Source organism: Mustela erminea, chromosome 13 (genome assembly GCF_009829155.1).
Source record: "Mustela erminea isolate mMusErm1 chromosome 13, mMusErm1.Pri, whole genome shotgun sequence".
Classification (NCBI taxonomy): domain Eukaryota; kingdom Metazoa; phylum Chordata; class Mammalia; order Carnivora; family Mustelidae; genus Mustela; species Mustela erminea.
Genome location: NC_045626.1, coordinates 68,552,522 through 68,580,368, shown reverse-complemented (window position 1 = coordinate 68,580,368; position 27,847 = coordinate 68,552,522). Strand labels below are relative to the sequence as shown.

The following is a 27,847-nucleotide window of genomic DNA, read 5'->3' as shown; positions in this document are numbered from 1 at the left end:
GCCCCAGGCAGCCCTGGCACAGTTTCCCCCTCCCCTCCCCTGGTCCCCCACACAGCCTCCCCGCCCCCTCTCCCCAGGTGGAGCGGCAGATCCAGCAGCTGACCTCTGAGCTCCAGGCCCAACGCCAACCCATCCACGCCTGCATCGCCCGGGTCCAGGCCCTGCGGCGGGCTCTGTGCTAGTCATTGCCCCAGGGAGGCCTCAGCCCACCTCCAGGAACAGAACGCAAAGCTGCAATGAGTTTTTTTATTTCAAAAGGTTGCAATTAAATGAATTACTGTTCAGAAGTCTCCCACTTTTCATACAAAAATACTGTGCTACTGATACAGTTGAAAGAGTTCAAATGGCTTCTCCTGCAGGAGAAATTCACAGCGTCCCCGGGAAACCTGAACCCTGGCCCGCCCCCCCGTCAGTGGCTCCCTAAGGACTATGTACCTGTTACCTGGGGACAGGTGTTATAGGCACTGACACCCCCCCTCCCCCCGCCAATACACCAAGGCTCTTCTGCTGCCAACACAAGCTCCTGAATCAATAGCAGCAACTTACCATGTTTCTGTGGGTCTGGATATGGGGGGGGCGTCCCCCCCACACCAGGCCACCACTACCTGCCTGTCCATTCACTCTGGACCCATTTGGGGGGGTGGGGGTTCAACAACTGGTCTTGCCTACTAGAACGATGTCTCGCCAGCTCTGGAAGGTCACTCACTGGGGCGTGTAGAGCGCCACCCCCCTCGATCCCCCTCAGAAGATGCTGGCGGAGTCAAAGATGATGTGTTCACAGCCACAAATGCAAGGAGAAAGCTCTTCCGAAACAAGTGGGGGGTGAATTGGGAACAGAAAGCGGTTGTGTTAAAGGCCACATGGCGCTGCTCTGGGGGCAGCACAGCCTGGTCAGTGCAGGGGAGGCAGGGGGGAGGCTGAAAAGCAATGATGAGAGCAGCAAGAACAGATAGAACCACTTCCGTCTTACAACAAAAATCAAGACCAACTGAACACCCAGCCAGGAGACGCAGGGTCTCCAGTTTATACAATAGGTTAAAAAGAGTCTCCAAAAGGTAATCTGAGATCATCTTGACCTGCATGTTCTCTTTAGATGGGAAGAGGGACAATATAGGTCCAGGGCCAATAAGGGCTCTGACCTCACCCACACCTCAGGACGGTAGGAACTAGTCACCCAGGTCCTGCCTGGTCGGGCCCCATAGCCCTGAGACTGTCCCCTCCCTATACAGCCATGGAGGCTCCCCAAAAAGACCTTCCCATTTCTGTTGAGAAAGCTCCTTCAGCAGCCGACGTCAGGAAGAAGGCTCTAGAGGGAGCCCAGAGCCTCTCCGAACCGGATCTTCTGTCCCGCTTTCAGCTTAAAGTTGAAGTCCTTGGGGGCCTCAAAGATGAGCACAATGGTGGAGCCCAGGTTGAACTCGCCCAGGTGCTCGCCCTTGCGCATAGGGATGCCCTCCTTGTTGGTGTGTGTCACGAAGCTGAAGTCATTGTAGGAGCCCTTGCTGTAGCGTGGGCTGTTCGTGTGCAGGTCCTGCAGGAGGCCCGGGGTAGAGCATGTGGAGTCTGCTCCTGGACCCAGAACACCTCTGTGCTGCCTGTCCCTAACCCAGCCTGGAAAGGGAGCTGGGCATAGCGACTTGGCCCATAAGCCTAACCAGAGAGTCGCCAGTAGAAGCTGTGAACTGGGACCCGGGGGGGACACAGGGGATTCAGACCCCACCCTTCTCTAGCACCCAGAACAGGCAAGGGGCAGCCCTGCCCCCCACTTCTCAGGGGAGGATGGCCACTAGCCACCCCCCTCGGACACTGGCTTCTGATCAGCATGCTCCACTCTGAGCTCCATATTCCCCTTGGGTTCCCAGCAGAAGCAAAATACAGACTGGGAGGTGAACCCCCTCCCAGTCCAGCCATTTCCAGATAAGCAATGATAGCATATAGGGGTGGGGGCTGGCAGAGCAGGGCCAAGCCCCTACTGGGGGCAGCTGTTCCACAGAGCCGGGCCTGGCCAGGGACACGCTCTTCTAGAACTTAGTCTTAACGGATCTGGCTCCATGGGAGAAGGGGTGGGGGAGACACCAAGTGGCCCAGAACTTGGGCCTGACTCTGCTTACCCTGTCAAAGTAGATGCGTATGGAGCCCACGTTGGTAGCCCCCACAGCCGTCAGCGAGAAGAAGCCGTGTTTCCAGTCCCCAGTGAGGACCACCCGCTCGTTGTGGCAGAAGAGCTCTTTGATCCAGCGGGCCATACCAGGGTTCACAGACATCAGGGAACCTGTGGGAGCAGAGACACTGCCATTCCCCACCCAGCAAGAAGACCAGCCTCCCCAAGCCCCCTGTCCACCTATATCCTTCCAAATGCAAAGTGGGCTAGACCCCAGACTGCCCCCTGCTGCCCTCATGCTGCCAGACTAAAGCAGTCACCTCACAGCCTCAGCACTCCCAAGTGTGGAGCCTTGGTCCCTTGACACCAAAAAGCTTAGGACACCAAAAAAATTGTAAGGCTCTGGCCAACCTGGGAAATGGCGCCGGTGGGAAACGGTCCAGTCAGTGGGGGAGTGGAAGCAGTGGTAGTCCCCGGGGGCCAGGTAGATGACACAGTGGTAGAGCTCATTCCCTTCTCTAGTGACCAGCTGGTTCCTGAAGGAGCCGCAGGGGGGCGCTGCAGGAGGCAGACATGAGGGCCAGCTGTCAGACAAGCACCTGAGCCTGTGCAGTCTGGACATGGGCTTCAGGGAGGCCCCAAAGCTCCACAAAGCGATTTGTAGCCCTTCCCTCCCTGATGACCAGCCCAGCCACGCTGCCATAGGGTCTCAAGGCTGCCACCCGGCAACAACCCACCTGGTGGAAAGGACAGATCATCTGTGGAAGTACGTGGACCCAGGAACGACTCCAGCGAGTAGGTGACCCCCTTCACCTGCTCCACCTCGCAGTTCTTCACCTGCCCGAAGTTCAGGATCTTCCCATCTGAGGGGCTGATCTGGAAGGGCCAAGAGAGGCTTGCTACCAGGGAAGCAGGGGGACTTGGGGCAGGGTCTCCACCTCCCTGGGGGCCCCAGCCTGGGAGGAGTACCCATGGGCCACCTGTGGGGACTGCTGGGACTGGTTGCCAAAGGCAAGGGCAAGAGTCCCATTTCCGGGGGAGGGATGGAGGACAGGGCCAGGCCTCACCACGCTGTGCAAGCCACAGACAGGCCGGGCCTGCGGCTTCAGCTTGCGCCGGAAGAACTCGCTAAGGTTGCGGTAGTGGTGCAGGTCCTCCACGGCGGCCTCCTTCATGTTCACCCCAAAGGTCCAGATGTACAGGCTATAGACAGGCCGGCGCAGCCAGTGCGGCAGCTCCACCTGGTTGAGGCGGCCCCAGGCCCGCGACAGCAGGCGCGTGGGCACCGACTTGTACAGGGCCACCTGTGGGCCACAGGCAGGCAGATGAGCAGATGGCCCCGCGTGCCCCCCAATCAGCCACCCACCACCCCCGGAGACGTGGGCACCCTGCCACGGCTTTGTGATGTGGTTGTTGCCCACTAGGAACCAGACTGAGCTTCCCAAACACTCCCACAAACTGAGTACTGGCCAAGACTGACACAGTGACTTAAACCCAGTGGTTTCAGTCACTTAATACACCAGTAGCAACTGCCCCCATCCCCAAGAACAGACTGGCCCGCGCAGTCTGGTCTTCCCTCTTTAGGAAAGGGGCGGGGTGGGGGGGTGAACAGCTCTGCTACCTGCACCAAGAGGCTGTGGCAGAAAGGGGCAGGAGCCCCTGGGGGCATGGGAAGGTCTACAGCCCAAAGCACTCGTTCTAATCTGAAGAGAAGGCAGAGGAACCCCCGCCCCCGGCAGGTGCTCTGGACCACGGTCACCAGGGACAGGCTGCTAGGGCTCTGAGGCACTTTACTGTGAGGGCACCGGGGGCTGCTTCCTGAAGGCAGAGAGGACTGGGCCCAGCCTCCCCCAGCACCCCCGCTATCTGCTGGCACCCCCAGCCAAATCCTCGGGCCAGGCGACCTGGAAGGGGATGCCTTTCAAGCCTCAGGTGCGGCCGCCACAGCAGAACCCGCCTCTAACTGGCAGCTGCTGCTTGTCAGCCCAACCCAGACACCAAGTCCCTAGGGTGTAAAGGCAATTTCATTCCAACTTTAAACACCTCTACAGTGTACTGAGTGAGTAGTGGCCCAAACTCTTCCCAGCTGACGCTCGTGAGAGTCCAAGGTTCCCTGCCTGGGGTCAGCCTGCCCAGAGAGCCCAGGGCGAGGGAGCCAGGCAGCCAGACAGCCCTCAAGGGTGCGGCGGCCAGGTCGCTCAGTCACCCAGCACTGCCTGGGGCTCCCAAGTCCATCCACACCCTAAGGGGCCCAAATAGGCATCAGTCCTCCTCAATCACCCTCTGGCACCCAGGAATTAATTTGCATTCCTCTCAAAATCACCTCTAAGCTCTCCTCTGCCCAAACACAGGAAATCTCCCAAACACAGGAAACCATTTTCTGAATTCCCAGTATAGGTTTCTTCCAGAAGCAGAGCCCCCAAATGGCACAGTGCAGGCAAGAAAAGGCAGTGCAGAGCAGGCCATCAGGGCCACCAGCCTGCCTGGACTTCCCAACCAACTTGCCTGTCAAAATGACCATCCCCAAGGGCTCAGCACCCACACCATCAGCTCTAATCTGACAAATGTCTCCTGCGTTTCTGTGGGCCGGGTCCCAACCTTAGGCCTACCCCTGGAGGGTAGGGAGGGGGAGCTGGGCCAGCAGCCTGTGCACACTTACCCTGCTCACGGGCCTCCATCCCACCCGGCTGAGCGGTCTGAGGGCACCGAAGGGCAGGAGGTAGTAGAGGACCGTCAGGGGCCAGGAGCGCAGTTTCAGGGCAGGTCTGGACATACAGCTCAGCTGTCCCAGCCTCCGCCTCAGAGCCAGCTGGGGGAAGTGCAACCTGCAGAGCAGATGTCCATGCACGGCCAGGTCAGCTGGCAGGGTCTGGGAGGCCCCACCCCGCCCTCAGCAAGCCTGCCTTGAGGTTCCTCAACCCAACCCCAGGCTGAGGTGGGGGCTCATCTGCCTTTGCTCAGCAGACTCCCATCCCAGTCTCACCCACCAGCCTACCAGTTAAGGGGGACTAGGAATCGGGGGCAGCACAGGGAAGACGGGGTGCACAGCCTGCATGCCAGCCCCCCACTCCTGGGGCCGGCTGTGGCCACAGGGTCCCCAGGGGGAGACAGCTGGAGTCAGAGACCCAGAGGTGCAGCAGCACACAGCAGCGGGGCGCGACTGCAACTGCTGCACGGTAGCATCTTGGAGAATCTCTTCCTGGCGCTAGGCCTCATTTCCTCATCTGATAAATGAAGGGATTGGGCCTGACAAGATCCCAAAGGAAAAGACTAGGAACATGCACCTGCACACACAGCATACCCTGAACAGCTAAAGCTCCATCCACCTGCCTGGTCTTTCTACATCAGATCAGGTTCTCCAAAGGAGACGCAGAGGCTGGTGGGGGGAACCCCCTACCAGCTCTCAGAACACCTCCCAGGTCTGCTGGGGCCACACACCTGAGCCAGCCCCCTCCTTTCGGCAAAGGTCCCCACCAGCCAAATTCAGTGCATCCTGCACGGGCTCAGCCTCGTGGGGATCTTAGAGGTGGGGTGGGCATTTCCACCAGAACCCTGGCTTCCTGAGACACAGCAGACCCAAGTCCCCTGGTCTCATGCCTAAGCACTAGAAAATGCTCCTGAGGTCCAGTGCAGCCACCAGGCAACCACATTCCCATCCACTCTGGGAAGGTTCCCAGGCCTCAGTTTCCTCATCTGCGCAAAGACTGCATTCAACTGGATAATCTAAGGCTCCCATCTGTGCCTTTGTGCTCTCAGAGAAGCGTGTCCTGTGCCCCTAGTTGCTGAACAAAAGCAAGGAACAAAGAGGCATCTCAGCTGATACTAAAAAGAAAAAATGGGAGCACCAAGCTGATGGCTGGGATGGCCATGGAAGACGCTTCTTCCCACAGCTCGCCAGGCTCCCTGTGTTCCTCTTCTCCCAGGCGACCCCACCGCACCCCACCGTATTTTCAAAAGGTCTTTTAAGGGGGTGGGGACCAAGCAAAGCTGAATAAATCCCTGCTGTCCCCAGGGCTTCCCCCACCCGCCCTGATCACTGCAGAAGCCCAGGGACCAATCCCAGAAGAGCAGCCCCTCTCCCGGAGCTGGGGGATGGGGGGACAACCGGGGTGGGGGGGCCTGGGAGCAGCAATCAGGGTGCAGCAGACACAAGGCCACCAGCCCACTCCGCCTCCCTAGGTACCTGAAGCGGGCTCTCCGACTCAGGCCCCCCGGGCCGGGCCCCTCCAGCCTCGGGGGCTGATCCCCTGGCCCCCGGCTGCCACCTCCACCACGGGGCCGCTGGACATGAACTCTGACCTTCCGGAGGTTGTGGCGGGGCACAGAGGGGTTAGGACGGGGCCGGCAGCATCTCACCATTTCGCTGCTGCTCGGAGCTCAGGTCCTCGCCGTGCCTCTGACTGACACATGGTGGGCGGCGCCAGGCACACTCGCCTTTGTTTCTCCTCCTTCCTCCCTTCCCCCCAGCCAGGAGCTTCTGTGCTGTCACCACTCCTCTGGCTGGCCGCCTGGTGGCTGGTGGGCCTCTTCCCAGCTTGGTTGGGTCCCGCTGGCTCACAGGGCGCAAGTTAGAGGTCGGGGCTATTGCAAAGACAGGCACTGGTCACACCAGCTCAGGAAGCGGCAGAGGCCTACCGCCTGGGACACAAGCCCCTGCCTTCCGCCCACTCTGTCCCTAGGCTTGGCCACCTGCCTGCTCCAGTGAGCTGATGGCAGGGAAGGGACCAGACGCTTATGAGCCCAAGAAATACAAGTGGGAATCTGAGAGCCCTGTGCTCCAGGCGGGCGCCCAGCGTCGGCCTGTCTGCAGCTTGGGCAGCCCCTCCCTCCCCAGGACCTGACCCATTTTCCATTCAGGTGACGAAGTAACATCTGAGGAATGAGAGAGCAGGAAGGCAGGAGAGGCACAGAGGGTGAGACGATGGACATCTGACCTGCTACAGCTCTCTCTTTGCTGCCCCCCAGGCCTCAGAGCCTCCCATCCCTGATACCAACCCCCACAAGCCCTCCTCAGCAGATGAGCACACACACGACCTGACCTGAAGGAAAACCAACCAGCAGTGAAGCCCGAACCAGCTCCCCCCACAATCTTTGCTTTGGACAGCACTTTGACTCTGCCTGGCGATCTGGGAGGACACGCCCAGCCTCCACAAAACCCTCACAGATAACAGGGAAGGAGAACAAACATTCCACAGTTGTTGCTGTCTAAACCCAAGGGGAGTCAAGGCCCCACCCAGCCTGGCCTCCAATCCCAATGGCAGGCTACAGGGGACGGTGCCCGCCACCAACGTTAGATGCAGAGATGCGGGCCCCAAGAGAAGCTCCCAAGGCGGAGAACTGACCCGGCCGTGGATGCAGTCCCAGGCCAGTGCTGACCACCCCCCACCCCCGCCACAGCCAACGGACTCACAGAGCAAGAGGCCCCACTTAGACATGACTCCACCCACACTAGTGTGAAATGTTGATGCCCCAGTAAAGCCACCTCAGCCAGAGGTGAAAAGGCTAGGGAGGCCCTGGAGGTTAGCGTTGAATCCCTGGAGCGCAGTGTGCAAAGGGAGACTGCACTGGGTCAAGAGACTGACGGAGGTCCAAAAGCAAAGCATGGATTTCCAGCCCCCACCAAGGAAGTGGCAAAGCCTGGGCAACCCCAGGCCCAGACCTCTCCAACAGAGATCATCTTCCCAGGCCACTTGCCTGGGTGGGCAGAACAGCTCACTGAGGGTGAGCCAGGTGGGATGGTGCCCACCACCCAGTCTCACCAAAAAGCGGACTTGGACATAAACCTCCTCCGCCCCAAGGGCCAGCCCAGGGACCCATGGACACCCCTGTGTCTATGCCCCACCAAGGCTCAGCCTCCTAACTTTCCCATCCATAACAGTCAGATCACCTCAACTATACTACCCACATACTAAGCACACACCCCGCCCCTCCATGACCCACCAGGCCATGGGGGTCCCACATTAGTCCCTGTCAGCTCCCCAGGAAAACAGGCCCCAAGGGGTGTCAGGCAGGTTGGGTTGGGCACAGTGCTTGGCTTCCCAGCACTCTTTCCCCCACTCTAGAAAGCTCGGAATGAATGCACACCTGGGATTCACAGTGAGGCCTTGTGGGAGAGGAGAGGAGCCCCCATCTCCTCTAACCCATTTTCCTCACCATCCTATCACACCAGGCAGCAGCCACTGCAGCATGCGGCTAGAAAGGCACCTGCCAGGACCCAAACACAAACCTACCTTGGCCCCAAACCTCCAGTCCTCAAAGCAGATTCCTGTCTGTGCCTCTCCCATTTCATTCACTCCAGAGCCTCTGGCCTAGGGACTTGGCTAGACCACACAGCCCGTCACGGCAGTGCAGGCCCAAGTTGTTGCTATCCTAGAGACTCTAGAAACTGCCCCGAAGGTCCAGCAGAATGTCTTCTGCCCTCCATCCTGTCTCCATCACCACTCTACTTACTCTCTGGAAATAGGACAGGGACCCGACTGTCAGGCTTCTTCCAAATCACCATGCATGGGCCAGAAAAGTTCCCCAGAAAACAGACATGAATTCACCTGTCCCCCAGGGAACAGGCCTGGCACCCTCTGTTCAGCTCAAAGCTGCAGGATGGAGGGAAGGGGCTCCCTAAGGGTCATTCCTTCCTTCCTGATTTCCAAAGGCTAAGCGCCACTTCCTAGGCCAACAGTGCTCCTGCCCTCCCCATTTCAGTGCCCGACTTCCCCCCACACCTGCAATGACCTTGGAGCCCAAGCCAGAACTTTGTTGCTCTCCCGCTTGCTCTCTGGCTCCCTGGAGTGGGACGAGGGGCTCAGGCCCAGATGAGGAATCTGCCAGGAGCATACCCTGAGACGAGGAAGTACAGACAACCTCCCTCACTCCCTAGTCTCAAGAACACTCTGTGGAGAAGAGTTGTGAGCTGTGACCAGTAAGAGTTTAAAGTTATCATAAGGCCTAAGGGCTGGCCACAATGAGCAGGAGAGCTCAGAGGCTTTGGTAGGGTATGGGGACAACTCAATTACTGCAACCCTGGCAGTCCAGCTGGCCCTGAGCTGGGAGAGGCCTTGCAAGTCACAGGTGCTCTGAGGCTATCAGTTTCCTCATCTGGAAAATGGGAAGGGTCAGTCCTGCTCACCGCCTACAGGCTCAGATCATAGCAGCAACCCTGGTCCAGAACTCTGCTCTGTTCAGAAACACCACGCCTCACTTCCACCCAAGACCTTGGTGCAGCCTCATCCCCTGGACCTGAATCCCCAACCTCTCACCTCTGTTTCCAAACTCACACTCTGGAGGAAGGAGGTTCACTCCCACTGACGAGATGAAGGCACAGGGTAGAGGTGGCAGTTCTGAAAGAGCCCAAACCACAGTAACAGTGGCTGCCCCTCTGAGGAGAAGCAACAGCCCAACAGGACCAGGTTGAGGGGAGGGGTCACCTTTGTCTGGATGTCCCATTCTGGGGGTTCAACTCAAGCAATGCTCAATGTCCCCATCTACCCCTCACAGCCTGTGATGAAGGCAACACTACCCCCTCAGTGGAATGGAACATTCCAACTGAAGTCAGATGGACAGACCCAGGCCAGTTACCCTTGCTAGAGGTGTGGGGGCAGGGGACTGCGGGAGGCAGGCTCCTGCCTGGTTCCCTTGGACTTTGGTGGATTCAGGTTTGAGTTTTGGCAAGTCCAGGAAGGCAGGGACAGAGTCGGGACTGTCTGCCCCCAACAAGCACTCCCTGAGCACCAAAGGCCTTGCAGCTAGGCACAGGTCCTGCCAGAGACACTGAGAAATTTGCTCTTGCTCCCTCAGTGGAACTCTTACTGGGTACCAGGGTCACTCTTCCTGAAGTCTCAGCAGATAGCGAGCCTCAGAGGCCTCAAGTCCTAGATCTACCTGCCTGCCTTTCTGAGCCCACTTTCACCCCAGAAGGCAGGTCAGGGTGGCTTTCCTCCTGCAGCTCACCTGAAGCACACACAGGCAGCTGTGTCCAGGGGGGCCACCAACCCTTCCTCCCTGTGTTCCAGGGCTAGAAGCAGACAAAACTTCAAGAACTGGGAACAGGGAAAATGGATTCTTGCCAGGTGAAACGGGCGAGCCATCTTGGGGAAGCTTTGGGCAAGAGAAGAGGAAGCAAAGAAAAGGACCCAGAGATGCTTCTTTAAAGCCAGAGGCCAGGGAAGGGGAAGGGATGGGAAGGTACTCCCCACAGCGTGGGGCTTCCTTAAATCTCCCAAATGAAAGGAACTCCGACGCGGGGATGGGGCTCTGCGAAGGGAGCATGTCATCCCCTCTCCGCCCCTTGGGTGAGGAACTGAGAACACCTCCGGTCCCACCCAGGAATAGGGCCGCACTGAGGAAATCACCCAGAGCTCCCCGCGCGGAAGGGGACACAGAGCCCCAGCCCAGCATTTCCCCTTTCGGCTGGAGGGCGAGGAGATGCTACCAGACGCGGCGGAAATGAGCTCATCCTGCGCGGCCCGTGACCCACCATGTGGGGCAGGAGAAACCCACAACGGGATGGAGACTGTGGGGTGGGCTCTCCGGCCCAGGGTCCCGCAGTTCCATGCGGCGCCGGGCACCCATGACGCCCGCTCCAGGGAGCCCACTGCTCTCTGGCTCACTCACCCGCAGGTGGTCCCGTCCGGCGGGACTTCAGGGACCGACTCTCAGGGAGGTGCCGCTCGGGAGAGGAAGCCTCCGCGGGCGGGGACTCCGGTCCAGCCACTGAGGCCGCCGGGGGCGAGGACAGAGGGCGGACACTGGACAACGGCAGACAGACGGCTCCTTCCTCCCGCCGGGCGGCGCAGCCACCCCGCCCAGGGCCCCTTTAAGGGGAGGGGCTGCGGCCCAGGGACCAACCCCGCCGGTCACGGGATTTCCCAGGCAACACCTCCTGGGCCTGGCTGAGGGCCTTCCTCCCTGCCCACCCCCATCTGGGTAGTCTCAGGCCTCCACGTGCGGCTTATCTCATCCAGGGCCAGCTTTCCAAGACTGAGAATGCCACCCCCAGCCACCTTTTCTGGCCCTTGAAGCACACACAAGGCATCTAAGTCTGGCTCTTTCTCACATCCCATCCTGAAGGTACAAGCTGCCCCTACTCCCACCCCTGCCCCCTCTTCTCCACTATCATACAAAACTCCTGCCACACAAAATCTGGCATAGACCACGGAACCAGACCCAGGAAGCAAGGTCCCCTCTGGCCTCGGGCTGTTTAGAACCTGTGCTGCCGGCGGGGACAGAGGAGGATGGGGGGAAAGATTCCTACAGTTGCCTTTCTACCCCACTAGATAGCAGGGCCCAACCTGGGGAGGTCAGCACCCTATCCCCATGACCACCAAGCACTTGCTCCACAAGGGATGGAGAGAAGGAACCAGCCTAACATTTTCTAGGCAAGACAGAGTGTCTGACGGGAACACCAAAGAAAGGGTATGGCATTCGGGAGCCAGATTAGCATCTGGTAGGTCAGCACCCCCTTCAATGGTCAGACTGCCTCTGAAGGCTCAATCTTGCCACTCTAGGGTACTGATCAAAGGTACATCCCCCTAGGGGCGCCTGGGTGGCTCAGTGGGTTAAAGCCTCTGCCTTCGGCTCAGGTCATGATCCCAACGTCCTGGGATCGAGCCCCGAATCGGGCTCTCTGCTCTGAGGGGAGCCTGCTTCCTCCTCTCTTTCTGCCTGCCTCTCTGCCTACTTGTGATCTCTGTCAAATAAATAAAATCTTTAAAAAAAAAAAAAAAAAAAAAAGGTACATTCCCCTAGGGGTGCCTGGGTGGCTCAGTGGGTTAAAGCCTGTCTTCGGCTCAGGTCACGATCCCAGGGTCCTCGGATCAAGCCCGCATTGGGCTCTCTGCTTGGCAAGGAACCTGCTTCCTCCTCTCTCTCTGCCTGCTTCTCTGCCTACTTGTGATCTCTGTCTGTCAAATAAATAAATAAATAAATCTTTACAAAAATTGTAAAATAAAAAGGTACATCCCTAGCTTCTTATGACCACGGAGAATCTGGTTTCTTTCTTTTTTTTTTTTTTTTTTAAGATTTTTCATTTTTATTTATTTGACAGACAGAGATCACAAGTAGGCAGAGAAGCAGGCAGAGAGAGAGGAGGAAGCAGGCCCTCTGCCGAGCAGAGAACCCTACTCAGGGCTCCATCCCAGGACCCTGGGACCACGACCAGAGGCGAAGACAGAGGCCTCAACCCACTGAGCCACCCAGGTGCCCTCAGAGGATTTTGTTTCTAAAGCAACATTTGGAACAGGAAGAAAGAGCCTTCTGGCTTGTAAAGAGATGGGCAGCTGGGCCCAGGCAGCCTGGAAAAGGACATGGTACTGGGCAGACAAAGACCCACACACCTGTCCTCCTCATCTGGCTCTATCCCAGCAAATGCCCTGTGAAAAGCTACAGGCCTGGAATGCTGCAGTGGGGAGGCCAGAAGACAGTTAGGGTCCCTCCTCATGGACTTCCATAACACTGGATACCACAATGCAGAGCAGGAACAGGCCAGCAGGGATGCCCTATGTCTAGTTCCAGCACCCTGGGGTTCAGGTTCCAGCACAAGGCTGGTGAATACCCAACATGGGCTGTACCTGGCAGCTCCCAGTCTGGGCCCACAGCTTTCTCTGAGACTCAGTGAGACTTAAGAGACTCCATTCTCACCCCAGAACTCTAAGCAAACACACCATGGAGCCTGGATAAAAAGCAGTTAAAGCACAAGAGGATAACACAGAATCCTGGCAACACTAAATTCCAGAACCAGAAAGATCCTGGAGGACCATTCTGACTTCCCCAAAGCTGCCACTACTTCCAGACCAGGTCTAGTCCAAGTTACACTCGGGGGAGGAAAACAAAAGCCCGGGTTCTCATTTGCTGAGCAGCCTTTGGAGCACCAATGCTCTCCCTGTAAAATGAGGAACACTGCTACTCCATGTCTACCAGAGCTCCTTTATAACCATTCTAGGCCTCTTGGGCAGACTGGTATTTAGAACTCATAAACCAGCCCAAAGGTCTGTCCTGAGATCAGCCTTCTAGCATGACTTCCACCTCACACGTTTCAGTAAGGAAATGCCTTCTAGATTCCAGACAATAGTTAATAATGATTTCTGGGAAAAACAAAAACCCTTTGGTAAGTTTACATTCCCACCCCGAACGAGGTCCCTTCCAACCACCCTGCTGGGACTCCCCTGTGTGAGAGTGCCACCTAGTGCCACTTCAAGGCTCTGCAGGCCTTAGGCCATTTGGCCATGAGCACCTGAGGACAGGCGTCCCAGGTGAGTCAAGCCACTGGAGCTCCCTACAGACTGAACTTCATGCACTGCTGTGCCAGGGGAAGAGTAATGGTGGGGCGAGGGTGCCAGGTGTTCTTGCTAATTCTCATTTCCTGGGATCCAGGAGAGGCCTCCTGAGGAAGACCACTAATGGCTGGTGTCTCAAGTCTGGCACAGAAGTCATGAGCAAGTAAGCGCCCTCACAAAAGTCTGGCCAAGGAGCCAGGACAAGCATGAGGTGCCCTAGGAGATCTCTTCATCTGAAAGCTTCTCCCAGCCCTGCCAAACTCCCCCCTCAAACGTGAAAATGTTTCTTAGCAGTCCCGCCAGCAGCTCCTGGAAGAGGGGGCCCAGAAGACCGGTGGTCTGCAGCATGATCAAGGAAACAAAGTGATTTGTGGAAGAACAGCCTAGCAGAAAGCTCCACACAGGGCCCTGAAGATGTCTGAGTCAGCCACCCTGGACTCCTTCCAGTTCCAAAGCTCAGCTTTGTCTTGTTCCTCATCTTCTTCAGGCAGATTATGGAGACCTGCGATCTATAGCCATTCAATCAGAAGCACCTGGACTTGCAACTGGCATCTGAAGAGAGTTAGGAAGGCAGTCTCGTAGGGCTGAGTTCTTCACCAGTAACTCAAAGTGGGGAGGAGGAGGTGGTGGAACCTCCAACCTATAGCTAGTCAGTCAGAAGCACAAGTAACAACTTCTGAAAGCATCTGGTGGGGGGAGGGACAGTCTTGTGGGACTTGAGCCCTTAATCTGTAAAATAGGATGCGATCTCTGGGCAAATAGCGTCAGAACGGAGCTGAACTGTAGGATACCCAGTTGGTGTCAAGGGCCCTGCTTATTGATGTAGTGAAACACAACCTCCCCCGCCCTGCAAGCACACACATTGGAACTGGTTCTAGAACCTTTAAGGATAAAACAGACCCCTTCAAGTGTCCCTGCTGAAATGAGTTCTGCTTGTTTGTAATGAAACCCAAATGACTACATCAATAAAGAGCTAGGTTCTCGAAGGTGGAGAACCAGAAAGGTGGGAGCTATGCAGAAAACTCCATAAGGGATGCCTGGGTGGCTTATTTGGGTAAGCATCTGCCTTTGGCTCAAGGTCATGATCTCAGGGTCCTGGGATAGAGGCCTGCATTCTCCCTTTTCTGCTCTTCCTGCTTGTACGTTCTCTCTCACTCTCTGACAAATAAATTTTTTCAAAAATCTATGAATAAATAAATAAGTATATCCCATTTGTTAAAATCTCTTAAAAGACAAATCTAATTCATAGTGACAGAAAGCAGATCAGTGATTGCCTTGGAGCCATAGGTGGATACTGACTACAAAGAGGCACATGTTCCCTATCTTGAGTGTGGTACTGATTACACAGGTACATATATTTACCCAAAAAACCCCAATGAAATGATACACAGATGAATGGAATAGAATAGAGTGAGAAATAAACCCACACTTACACAATCTGTAATAAAGGAGGTGAGAATAGACAATGGAGAAAATGCCAACTCTTTAAATAGTTCTGGGAAAACTCAATAGCCACATGAAAAAGAATGAAATTGGTCCACTTTATTACACCATATACAAAAATAAACTCAAAATGAATTAAAGTCCTAAAAGTAAGACCTGAAACCATAAAACTCCTAAAGGAAAGCATAGGCATAAACTCTAAGGTGATGATCTTGGCAATATTCTTTTGAATCTGTCTCCTCAGGCCAGGGCAACAAAAGCAAAATTAAACAACTGGGACTACATCAAACTAAAAAGTTTTTGCACAGCAAAGGAAAACCATCAACAAAAAAGAAAAGGCAATCTATTGAATGGGAGAAGACAGTTGCAAATGATACATCTGGTAAGGGGTTAATATCCAAAATACATAAAGAATTTCTACAACTTGACACCAAAAGAAGTCAGTCAATTAAAAAATGGGCAGAAATTAACATCATTAATCATCAGGGACATGCAAATCAAAACCACAACTGGTTATCACCTCACACCTATCAGAATGGCTAATATCAAAAAGATAAGAAATAATAAGTGTTGGCAAGGATGTGGAAAAAAGGGAACCCTCATGCACTATTGGTGGAAATATAAATTGTTGCAGTCACTGTGGAAAACAATCTGAGAATTCCTCGAAAAATTAAAACTAGAACTGTCATACAACCCAGCAATTCCACTCCTGGGTATTTATCTGAAGAAAATGAAAATACTAATTCAAAAAGATACATGCACCCCTATATTCACTGCAACAGTATTTACAATAGCCAAAATATGGAAGCCCCCTAAATGCCCACAGATAAATGAATGGATAAAGAAAATGTAGTATATACACATAGTGGAATATTATTCAGCCACAAAAAAGAATGAAATCTTGCCATTTGTGACAACATGGATGTACATGCAAGGTACTATGCTAAGTGAAATAAAGACAAATACAGTAGGATTTCACTTAAATGTAGAATCTAAAAAGCAAAACAGAAACAGACTGGGGCACCTGGATGGCTCAGCTGGTTGAGTGTCTGACTTCCAGGTCATCAACTCAAGGTCCTGGGATCAAGCCCCAAGTCAGGCTACCTGCTCAGCGGAGAGTCTGCTTCTCCCTCTGCCCCTCCCCCTATACTCACACACTCTCTCTCTATCTTCCCCTCTCTATCAAATAAAAATCTTTCAAAGAAGTTTTTTAAATAATAAAGTAAAATAAAAAAGCAACAATGAACTATATGCTTAAAAAGGGTATGTTTTACTATATGGAAATGATACCTCAGTAAAGTTAACTTAAAAAATTAAATCATCAGGGTGCCTGGGTGGCTGGCTCAGTCAGTTAAGCATCTGCCTTCCACTCAGGTCAAGATCCCAGGGTCCTCCCTGCTTAGTGGGGAGCCTGCTTTTCCCCCTCCCACTCCCCATGCCTATGCTCTCTGTCAAATAAAAATGTTTTTAAAAAATTAAATCATCATACCAACATTATTTACAATGGCCAAGACATGGAAATAACCTAAGTGTCCAACGGATAACACACACACACACACACACACACACACACACACACACACAATGTATATATGTACATACATACAATAGAATATATTATTCAGCCAGAAAAAATGATGAAATCCTATACTTGCAACAACATGGATGAACCCTGCAAGCATTATGCTAAGTGAATTAAGTCAGAAAAAGAAAGACAAATACTGCATGATTTCATTTATATGTGGAATCTAAAAAAACAAATAAAAGGTTAAAAAAAAAAAAAAAGAAAGAAAGAAAAGAAAAAGAAAAAGAAAAAACCCAGACTTGGAGGAAAAGAAATCGGACTCCAGGGAGTGGAAGGACACAGGGAATTAGAAGAAGGTCAAAAAGTACAAACTTCCAGTTACAAGAGAAATTAAGTACTAGTGACGGAACATACAACCTGATGCCTAGAGCCAACACTGCTATCACAGAGGAAAGTACAGCGAGGTAATCCTAAGAGTTTGGGAAAAGTTTTTTCTTTTTTCCTTTCTTCTTTTTTTTAAATTATATCTAGAGAGATGATGAATGTTTGCTGAATCTATTCTGACAATCATTTCGCAATATATGTAAATCAAACCATCATGCTATATACTTTAAACTTACATAGCGATGCATGTCAAAATTAAATCACCTTTGAATAGCCAAAAAATATGTAAGTAGAAACATTCTGTAAAGATACGCTAACGTTAAAAATGCTTGTCTGCTTCTGAAGAGTGGAGATGAAATTAGTAGGGGCAGAGAGTGGAAGATATCTTTATATGTAACCCTTCATTAGTATTTGAATTTACATGATTGTGTTTTATTTAAAAATTTTAAAACTAGGGGCGCCTGGGTGGCTCAGTGGGTTAAAGCCTCCGCCTTCGGCTCAGGTCATGATCCCGGGGTCCTCAGATCGAGCCCCGCATCGGGCTCTCTGCTCAGCACGGAGCCTGCTTCCCTCTCTCTCTCTGCCTGCTTCTCTGCCTACTTGTGATCTCTGTCTGTCAAATAAGTAAATAAAATCTTTAAAAAAAAATTTTTTTTAAACTATCTCATTTAAAACAAAAATTAACAATATGTATTCCTAAATACCCCAAACCCCAGAAGGGCTAAGTTCCCCAAAATGTGAACTGTGGTTTCCTGTGAGTTGTACAATCCTGGGTCATCACTGTTTCGTCTCCACATTTTATAATGCTTTCTAATTTTAAAAAAAGTGAGCTATTTCCCCGTTGAGGAAAGTGATGCCATATATATATAAAGAAAGAGCGGAGCTGCTGGAACCTGGATGCTTCTGAACACCCTCAACAGGCTACTACTCACTTTGCTGCTAGTTACAGAGTTTCCTTCATCCCATCAAGCAAACACATAAGCTTCATTTCCACTCAGCCAACTGCATGAGCTTTTTTTGCATACATGACTCTTAGAGCAAGCAAAGATTTTCTTAGACCTATAAAAACAGAACCTAGTGGGCACCTGGGTGGTTCAGTTGGTTAAGCACCTGCCTTTGGTCCTGGGATCAAGTCCCACATCAGGATCCCTGCTCAGTGGGGAACCTGCTTCTCTCTCTATCCTTCCCTTATGCTCATGATCTCACTCTCAAACAAATAAAATCTTTTAAAAAAATGAAGGAAGGGGGTACCTGGGTGCGTCAGTCGTTAAGCTTCTGCCTTCGGTTCAGGTCATGATCCCAGGGTCCTGGGATTGAGTCCCATGTCAGGATCCCTGCTCAGTGGAAAGCCTGCTTCTCCCTCTCCCACTCCCACTCCCCCTGCTTGTGTTCCCTCTCTCGCAGTGTCTCTGTCAAATAAATAAATAAAGTCTTTAAAAAAAAATAAAGAACGAACCCAGGAAGATGAAACAGCATGCCAAGGTGCTACAGCTGAGCTCAAGTCTTCAACTGTGTCTGACACCTGCCTCCCCGCTGCCCCTGTGCAAGAGCTGTGCCCTCTCCCCACACCCCCGAGTGGAGTTTGCGGTGAATGAGGCGGCGCAGAGTTTGGGGTTATGGTTTCTTCTATACTGTTGGAAAGGGAAGTGAAGGGAGAAGGGAGGACAAGGGAGGGAGGGAGGAAGGAAGGGAGGCAGGAAGGAAGGACAGACAGACTTAAATTGAAATAAAGGAAAGATATGGGGGCGGGGGGAGATGGGTATAAATCCTTAAAGAGTCCCAGGGGCTCATCTCAGCATAAGTACCAGCCAGTCCTCTTTCAAGCTCTAGAGATGCCACACTTGACCCAAGGATATGAAGAGATTATATTCCAGCAAAATTAGCAGCAGCAGTTTTCATCTGCCACTCAAAAAAAGAGCCCTGAAGGGAACCTTACAGCTCATCTGCCCATGATTCCTAAATCATCAGAATCACTGAAGGGACTTTTTAAAAACAAAGATCTTGAGCTTGCCCAAACTTTCTAAATCTCCAGGGGTGAGATCAAAGAATCCGTAGTTTCTAAAGCTCCCCAACAATCCTGATGATTGACCAGATTAGGGTACTCTCATTTTTCATGAGATGACAGTGATTAGGTGGGGCAGGGGCAGAACCAGAATCCAGTTTGCGACTGCCAGTCAGCACTCTCCCTTCTCACAACCTACTGTCTCTCCTCTGAAATCCTACAATGTCTACTCAGAGTCCAGACCATTTCCCCTTCATGAAGTGAAATGCTGGCATCCTGCCTGTAAACCCAACAGTCCTGTGGCCATTTTACTCCACCAGAAGAACCGTATCTAACTGAAACCCAGCTCTTAACCAATAGGGGCTTCAGATCTCACGCTCCATGGGGCCACTCGGATCCAGTGTTCTGTTACTGTCCAGGCCCCAGAACTTATAAGCCAATCAAACCTGTCCTCCCTACAAATGGTTGTCTTTCAGGTATTGGCTCCTACATGGCAGTAATACTAATTATGCAAACGGTGAATGCTAAAAAAATACTACTGACATTAGTCTTTATGATTTGGAAGTCACAGATTTCTTCCAAATGTAGATTCTCTTGGAAGACCTTTGAAATGGGTGGGAATTTGCTGAACAAGCATGCAAAGCTTGTCACAGCGTGACTCAGCCTGCAAACACGTGGGGTCAGAGAGAAGCTACCTTGGGCCGAACACTTGAGCGGCGTCATATGATCACAGTCTAACAAGTAGTTTATTAGCATAAAGGAAAAGGTATATTTACAGAGGAAACCACCAATGTCATGGGAAATAGAGTACAGCAAATTTTAAAAGTGTGACTCACATACTACACAATTATCCTTTGCCAAAAGGATTTTGTCAGATACTTCCAGAAGACAAAAAACCTTTTTTCTTTTTTGGTCTGAGATAGGCTACTATAAAGTCCAAGATGTACGAACAGGCCAAAAAAAGGGTAGAGATACATGGGCAAGCAAAAAGGTACCTCTTGGGGTAATACCCACATCTGGATCTGTAGGGCCGGCTGACTAAGTCACAGTTTTATAGGACTGTCGGAAATCAGAGGAAATCTTTACACTGTATTCTACTGGAGAAAGAGGGTCTAAACCAAAATTCAAAATAGGATTGTGGGAGGAAGCCTGTAATGTAGCATGTAATGCCAATGCCAACAAATATTCCTAGATAAACTCTGCAAGAGCTAGAAGGAATCTCAGAGGGGTTCCAATCCAGCCTGCCTTATAGCTGTTTATACTACTTATAGCATAGTCACACAGAGGACCGGACGGCAAGTGACATGTTCATACAGCTATTGAGGGACATGGTTAGGACTCGCCTTCAGAACCCACATGCCCTGGCCACTGGATTCAAACAAGCTAAATTACCAATATAGAGAGGTTCATGAAGAAACCCAAATGCATCATTCCAAATGCCATAAAGTCTCTACTTTCGCTCCCCCCACTTTTGCCCAGGCTACTGATCTACTGATGTTTCAGATTTTTCATTGATTACACTATGGCTGAAAAGAAGGCATTTTTAAATTTACACCTTAACGTTCAATTTCAACATTTACTGAATGGCTGTTAGGTATCATCCTGGGCCACGAGAGCGCAACTGAATAAGACAGTTCATTGTACTTCACACATGGCTCAACAACATCAAAGCCTGCCCTGTTGTGAGGGAAGCATTTCAAGCAGTAACAATAAAGGAATTTGATTATTTCAGTCTGGTTCCTGGTAAGAACTTATCCACATCACAAAAGTCCTACCATTTCAGCTTATCCTCAGACAGAGCAGAGCATGAACGACTAGGACGTCAGGCCCCACACAAGGCATGAAGTCTGAGGATTGCAATTGCAGGTAATTGCTACTCAGAGCCCTTGGGGAGACCAGGCGTAGGTGTGGACACAGAAAAGAAGCCCTACATGACGCCAAAGGCATAACGTCTGTGTCTGGCCAAAAGCCCACTGGAGACATGAGCTCCAAAGAAGCACATTTCATTTTTTCAAACATTTCAACTTTGAGGCAATTTAAAAAGTGATAGTTGTGCCTAATGAGAACTCAAGGTGGTTCCACCTTTATTCCTACCTCCCAGTGACCAGCAAGTTTGGGTGGAATCTCCAACCCCAGCTTCTCCAGCTCTCGCTCCCTGTATTTCTCATATTGCCGGTAACCTGCATACCCGCCGCCTGTCACCAACAGAATGGGCAGGGGACGGAGCAGAAACAAGGTACGAGCAGGGGCAGTGTGGACTCTTCTGGCATCTGTAACAAAAAAAAAAAAAAAACAGGAAAATTTTGAGACTGGGAGAAGGGACAAGGATGAGTCATGCAAACGGCACTAGAATGAGGTCCAGGAAACACCAGTGCATCTTAGATAGGCAGGTGCGACCTTGAGTCACTATTAAGACCCTTCTGGCTCGGTTGGGCAGCTGCCTTTGACTCAGGTCATGATCCCAGGTCCTGGGATTGAGCCCCACATCTCTGCTCAGTGGGAAGCCTGCTTCCCCACTCTCCTTCTGCCCCTCCTCCAACTTGTGCTCTCTCTCGCTCACTCTTTTTCTCAAATAAGTAAAATTTAAAAAATAAATAATAAATAAATAAATAAATAAGAATTTTAAAAAAGACCTTCTGTCTCCAAATTCTACCAATATGTAAGGGACAAACATCTTTGTGCGTGCGTGTGTGTGTGTGTGTGTGTGTGTGTGTGTTTTATTTTTTAGATTTTAGATCTTATTTATTTGACAGAGAGAAAGAGAAAGAGAAAAACAAGCAGGGGGAGCAGCAGAGGGAAAAGGAGAAGCAGACTATCCACCAAGCAGGGAGCCCAATGCAGGGCTCAATTCTAGGACCCTGAGATCATGACCTGAGCAGAAGACAGACACTTAAGCGACTGAGCTACCCAGGTGCCCAAGGGACAAGCATCTTTCCTATGAAACTACAATGCACCTCAAGTGCCACCACAGCCAGAGAATGTAAGATGAAAACACTGTACAAAGAGGTCAAGAAACTAATCAAGGTTGCCAGGCTAGCTACCACCAGATCCAGAACTGGGAATCGGGCACCATTTCTCACCCAGGACTCTCTGACCTTACTTCTACAATCTAGACCCAAATCTGACCAGACACAAGTATTCTCAAATGCAAACTCCCATAAGATCTTATGATTCAATAATAAAAAAAGACAATCCAATTTAAAAACATACACAGGATCTAAATCCTGTTGTTTCTTGGATACAGGGTCTCTAGAGAAGTAAACAAGATAAAATACGGCCATCATGGTGGGCCCTAACCGGATAACGACTGATGTACTAATATAAAGGGAAAACTTGGAGACAGACATGCTTATAAAGAGAATGCTGTGTGAAGATGAAGGCAGAGATCAGGATGATGCTTCTGGCTTCCATGAGAAGCCAGACCAGAGGCATGGAACAGGTTTCCCCTCACAACCCTTAGAAGGAAGCAGCCCTGTGACACCTTGATCTCAGACCTCTAGTCTTCAACTTGAGTAAGTTTCTACTATTTAAACCACTCAGTTTGCAGTACTTTGCTAGCACAGCTGTAGCAAACCAACAAATCATTAGTAAACAGGAAAATGGAAATCAAAACCATGGTGAGATACCACTTAACACCCACTAGGATGGTTATAATCAAAAAGACAATTAGGGGGCACCTGGGTGGCTCAGGGGGTTAAGCCTCTGCCTTCAGCTCAGGTCATGATCCCAGGGTCCTGGGATTGAGCCCCGCATGAGGCTCTCTGCTCAGCAGGGAGCCTGCTTCCCCCTCTCTCTCTGCCTGCCTCTCTGCCTACTTGTGATCTCTCTCTCTCTGTCAAATAAACAAATAAAATCTTAAAAAAAAAAAAAAAAAGACAATTAAGTGCTCGCAAAGATGTAGAGAAAGTAGAACACTCATACACTGCTGGTGGGATTTCAAAATGGGCCAGCCACTTTGAAAAACAGTTTGTCAGTTCCTCAAAATGTTAAACATAAAATTACCATTGTGACCCAGCAATTCTGTTATTAGGGATATTTCTGAAAGAAATGAAACCGACATCTACACAAAAACTTATATAAAAATGTTCAGTAGCAGCCAAAAAGTAGAAACAACCCAAATGTCCATCAACTGGTAAATGAATTAAAATGTGGCGTATCCATACAAAGGAGTATTATTTCATAACACAAAGGAATAAAGTACCAACACATGATATAACATGAACCTTAAAAACCTTATGTGAAAGAAATGGGGAGTGATAGTTTAAAGAGTCAAGTGCTGTTACTGGCTTGGGGAAAGTGGGGGGAATGAAATTCTAAAATTAATAGTGGTGATGGTTGCACAATTCTGAATATACTCAAAGCCACCGAACTGCACTTTAAAAAAAGATGAATTTTATGGTATATGGATTATACCTCAATAATGCTGTTATTAAAACAATATCTCAAGAGCTCAGTCACCAGGAGCCTATACAAAACCAGAGAATACCCTTCTTACTACCTGTGACTTCCAATGGGCGGAAGCCCTCCTGCTCCCGACATCACCAGCTCCCCCCACCATGTTTTGGGTATTGCTGTTTTTTCTTTTAATGAGCAAGTGTGGGTGTCATTAATCTCTTCCATCTTCTAATTATTCCTAATGAACCCTTACTAGTTCACAACTAAATATTCTGCCTCTGACCAAGAAAGACTGACCATAAAGCAACTTTCTGAAATAACTGGTGACAAGCGAAGTGCTGTTCCCTCCTCACTGCAATGAGCCCTCACCCTAGATGGACTAGTCACGTTCCACTGAATGCTGCCAGCTACACTAGCCCTTTGACTACATGTCTTGCCTTCTTAGAGGCTTACTTTGCCTCCCCAAAAAGAAATTGTTAAGTAGAGACAGCCCTCCACTACTGACCACCTCTCTGCTGGACTTGTCACTTTATAAAAGCACAGCTTCTCTGCAGATCCAAGATCATGGCTCAGGTACTGTGGCTCCCCTTCTATCCTTCTTGTGATTCCCACGTGGTCCAGCTTGCAAGTCTTAACTAAATAAGGAACACCCAGATGTGCTGCTATCTACCGTTATAAATGTTTTGTTTTCATTCTCTTTAACAAATTTGTTTTATTCCCAAGGTCCTCTCATGGTCAGTTCAAAATGGCTTCTGGTATGATCGAATAAAAAGAATATCTTACAGAATCAAGCTCCGTACAAAATCAAAAAAGTCCATAATCTAGTTTTTATGAGGGTGTGGGAAACTGAGGTACTCATGAGCACCTCGTGCTCATATGCACACAAGCTGGAACAACCCTCCTTGAAGAACAATTTGGCCTAAATGCCATCTTGTAAAATACACAAATCTTCTGCTCCAGCAATTCTAGCTCTACAGATTTATCCCGAAGCTACACCAAAATATGTTACCTCAGAAATGTCTATAATAGAAAAAGCCTAGAAACAACCTAAAGGTCCAACACCAAATGGTAGTCTTCAACAGAATACTATGCAGCCAGTAAAAATGATGAGGTAATGATCACTAGGGCTCCAGTGATGACTGTCTACAAGACACTCTAAGCACCCCACAGATATAAGGTCAGTTAATTCTACTAACAATGCAATGAAATAGGAGCTGTCTATCCCAGTGTACTGATAAGCAAACTGAAGCACAGAGGCCAGCACCACCTCTAACTGTCCACTTACTTGTATAGAAGGCTCTGACAGGCAGCTTTCTTAAGGACTGCAGGACGTGGCTCACAGCAGTGTTCTCACAGTGAAGAAGGCTATAATCAAGCAAAAATGAACCATTAAACATTTATTTTTAAAAAATTTCTTTTTTTAAAGATTTTATTTATTTGACAGAGAGAGATCACAAGTAGAGGCAGGCAGAGAGAGCGAGGGAAGCAGGATCCCTGCTGAGCAGAGAGCCCGATGCGGAACTCGATCCCAGGACCCTGAGATCATGATCTGAGCCAAAGGCAGCGGCTTAACCCACTGAGCCACCCAGGCGCCCTATTTTTAAAAAAAAATTTTTTTTTTAATTTTTTTAAGAAGGCTCCTTGCCCAGCATAGAGCCCAACATGGGGCTTAAACTCACAACCCTGAGGATCAAGACCTGAGCTGAGATCAAGAGTCAGCTGCTTAACTGACCGAGCCACATAGGAGCCCCTATTTAAAAAAAAAAAATTTAAGATTTTATTTATTTATTTGAGAGAGAAAGAGAGAGTACAGGGATGACTGGGTAGCTTGGTGGATTAAGCGTCTACCTTTCCTTAGGTCATGATCCCAGGGTCCTGGGATCAAGTCCCACGTCAGGCTCCCAGGGAGCCCATTTCTCCCTCTACCTGCGGCTCCCTCTGCCTACTGCTCCCCTTGCTTGTGTTTTATCTCTGACAAATAAATATTTTTTTTTAATTACTTTAAAAAATGTTGGAGCACCTGGGTGGCTCAGTCGGTTAAGTGACTGACTCATGTCATGATCCCAAGGTCCTGAAAATGAGCCCCACGTCAAGCTCGCCATTGAGCAGGGAGTCTATTTCTCCCTCTCCTTCTATCCCTTCCCCCCGCTCATGGTCACTGGCTCCCTGGTGCATGCGTGCTCTCTCTCTCTCTCAAATAAATAAATAAAATCTTTTAAAAAGTTTTTTTAAACGTAGATCAATTGGCAAAACTTGAATACAATGTATAGATTCAATAAGTCTTACATCAATCTTAATTTCTTAGTTTTGACCACTGTACAGTGGTTGTGTGAGAAGATGATTTTGTAGGAATAAAAGCTGAAAAGTTCATAGTGAAGGAGTACCAAATCTGTAATTTTCTCTCAAGCCTTTTACAAAAAATATATATTTATTTATAATATATAATATATTATATATTTAATAATAATAAATAATAAATTATATTTTATATATAATAATATTTTATCTATATATACACACACACATACACGTGTATACAGAGAGAAGAGGAAGGGAGAATAGTAAAGCAAATGCAGTTGACATTTCGGAAATCTGGGTGAACGGTTTTCAGGAATTCTATTCATTATTTTTATAACTTTTCTGTTAAGTTGAAACTATTTCAAAATAGTTAATTTTTTCTTAATTAACATAAGATCATAATAGACAGTAAACCCAGCACTCTTACAAAAAGCCTTATGTTTCCATACCACAAAAGAACAATTGTACTTGTAAACATATAACTCTTATTCATTAAGGAATCTAATACTGGTAGCTGAAACTTTAAATTTTGAATGTCTGGCCTGGAAAAAAAATGACACAAATAACCATGTGAACTATTCTAATATACTTCAAGTCTAGAAGGCTCACTTAATTTAGAATTTTTGAATTCTTTTTGTGGCTACTTTGCTATTTTGTCAAGCTAGTTTGACAGAATGAAAAAAAATCACCAACAACTTTTCACAGCTTTCCACTCTAAGGAAACATTCTTTCTTTTTTTTTTTTTTTAAGATTTTATTTATTTATTTGACAGACAGAGATCACAAGTAGGCAAAGAGGCAGGCAAAGAGAGAGGAAGAAGCAGGCTCCCCGCTGAGCGGAGAGTCCAATGTGGGGCTCGATCCCAGGACCCTGGGATCATGACCAGGACCCTGGGATCATGACCAGGACCCTGGGATCATGACCCAAGCCGAAGGCAGAGGCTTCAACCCACTGAGCCACCCAGGTGCCCCATAAGTAAAGTCTTTTTTAAAATAAAAAAAAAAAAAAAAAAGGAAAGCATTCATCAACTTTTAGTTAAAAATTGGATCTCCCCTAATCAAAAAGGAAATATTTCCCTTTCAATTCAGATAGCACTTCGGTTTCCCCCTAATTTGACCTGGTGAAGGAAAGAAACTGCTTGCCAGTAGCGCTTCTTTCTCTGCTGGAGCCCTTTATGATAGAAGCAGTAATTTAATAAACGTCTACAATGTCACTTTTGTGGAAAACAGAACTCTGTGTATGGTCTTCCTACAATAATGTTTACTTTCATGGATATTTAGTATTTACATCTTATATAGATAGTCTCTAAACATGATCAGAATTGACTTAAAAACACCCTCACTGCATGGTGCTAATAGGGCTAATGTGATGAACCTGATGCTCCAATAGGTGAGTCAGGTTTGTATGGAGATAAAATATGGGACCATGATACTCACCACCACAAAGGCCAGAGAGACATACAGCTACTAACACAAAGAAGGGTGATGTTTCAGTATATGAATGTTCTTTCAGCACTGAACAATGCTCATTTCTTAAGACTAAAAACTCCCACTACAAAAGCTAAAAGCCTCAAACCCTGCTTTCCAAAAAGAATTAGAACAAGAAGTATAAATCTGACTAAAGGTACATTGTTGTCTTCTATACACTGCTGTGTTATGTGTCTCAGAATGAATGCTGAATCCCCCAACTAAAAGAATGTTTGTAGACTGTTGAATAAGGCTTCTTTTTTCCCTCCCTTAGCTGGGGGAGGTAGGAATCAGAGACAATCGTCTATCCACTGGAACCAGACACACGGCACACAGGTGGTTTCTCTTGCATGTAGGTCTTCCCCCTTGGCAGCCCTACTCCAGAACACAGAGCTCGGCTCTCTTGTACACCGCCTTAGCCACAGCTCCTGGAAAAAGTGCCCAGCAAATGCGCCATTACACCAATTTGTCTTTTATTACTGGACTGTTTCTATCTCATATAAACCCTATACTGTCTCTAATCTTACATACACTGTCCACCATGCATCCTTGCCTAGCTTCCACCCCACTTTTCTTCTCTCCTTTGTAACAAGCTCTTAAAAAGAGCTAGGTTCACTCTCAACCATAAAAATCCTAGAAGAGAACACAGACAATAATTTCTCTGACATCAGCTGTAGCAACTTTGTTCTAGATAGGCCAAATGCAAAAATAAACTACTGGGATTATGTCAAAATAAAAAGCTTCTGTACACGGGTGCCTGGGTGGCTCAGTGGGCTGAGCCTCTGCCTTTGGCTCAGGTCGTGATCTAAGGGTCCTGGAATTGAGCCCCACATTGGGCTCTCTGCTCAACAGGGAGTCTGCCTCTCCCTCTGTCTGCCTCTCTGTCTACTTGTGATCTCTCTATCAAATAAATAAATAAAATCTAAAAAAAAAGCTTCTGCACAGTGAAGGAAACAATCAACAAAA

General features: G+C 49.4%; 2 protein-coding genes across 19 annotated transcripts in view; one reads left to right on the top strand and one right to left on the bottom strand.

The window, feature by feature from the left end:
• Window positions 1-284, top strand: part of SFI1 (SFI1 centrin binding protein) — a 105,460-nt gene extending 105,176 nt beyond the window's left edge. For all 12 annotated transcript variants that reach the window (XM_032309961.1, XM_032309962.1, XM_032309964.1 and 9 more), the window contains one exon: window positions 78-284. In XM_032309961.1, the coding sequence (XP_032165852.1) occupies window positions 78-182 (105 nt within the window). In that variant the 3' untranslated portion in view covers window positions 183-284. The remainder of the gene's footprint in view (window positions 1-77) is intronic.
• Window positions 233-27,847, bottom strand: part of PISD (phosphatidylserine decarboxylase) — a 36,282-nt gene continuing 8,667 nt past the window's right edge. The window contains exons 1-9 of one of the 7 annotated variants that reach the window (XM_032309984.1): window positions 10,709-11,646; window positions 9,355-9,435; window positions 6,285-6,682; window positions 4,761-4,926; window positions 3,169-3,405; window positions 2,839-2,977; window positions 2,513-2,659; window positions 2,112-2,272; window positions 233-1,531 (exon numbers count right to left, since the gene is read on the bottom strand). In XM_032309984.1, the coding sequence (XP_032165875.1) occupies window positions 1,307-1,531; window positions 2,112-2,272; window positions 2,513-2,659; window positions 2,839-2,977; window positions 3,169-3,405; window positions 4,761-4,926; window positions 6,285-6,460 (1,251 nt within the window). In that variant the 5' untranslated portion in view covers window positions 6,461-6,682; window positions 9,355-9,435; window positions 10,709-11,646 and the 3' untranslated portion in view covers window positions 233-1,306. Of the gene's footprint in view, window positions 1,532-2,111; window positions 2,273-2,512; window positions 2,660-2,838; window positions 2,978-3,168; window positions 3,406-4,760; window positions 4,927-6,284; window positions 6,683-9,354; window positions 9,436-10,708; window positions 11,647-20,816; window positions 20,993-24,402; window positions 24,483-27,847 lie in introns of those variants that run through there. The other 6 variants (XM_032309986.1, XM_032309983.1, XM_032309987.1 and 3 more) reach the window with 6 other exon arrangements.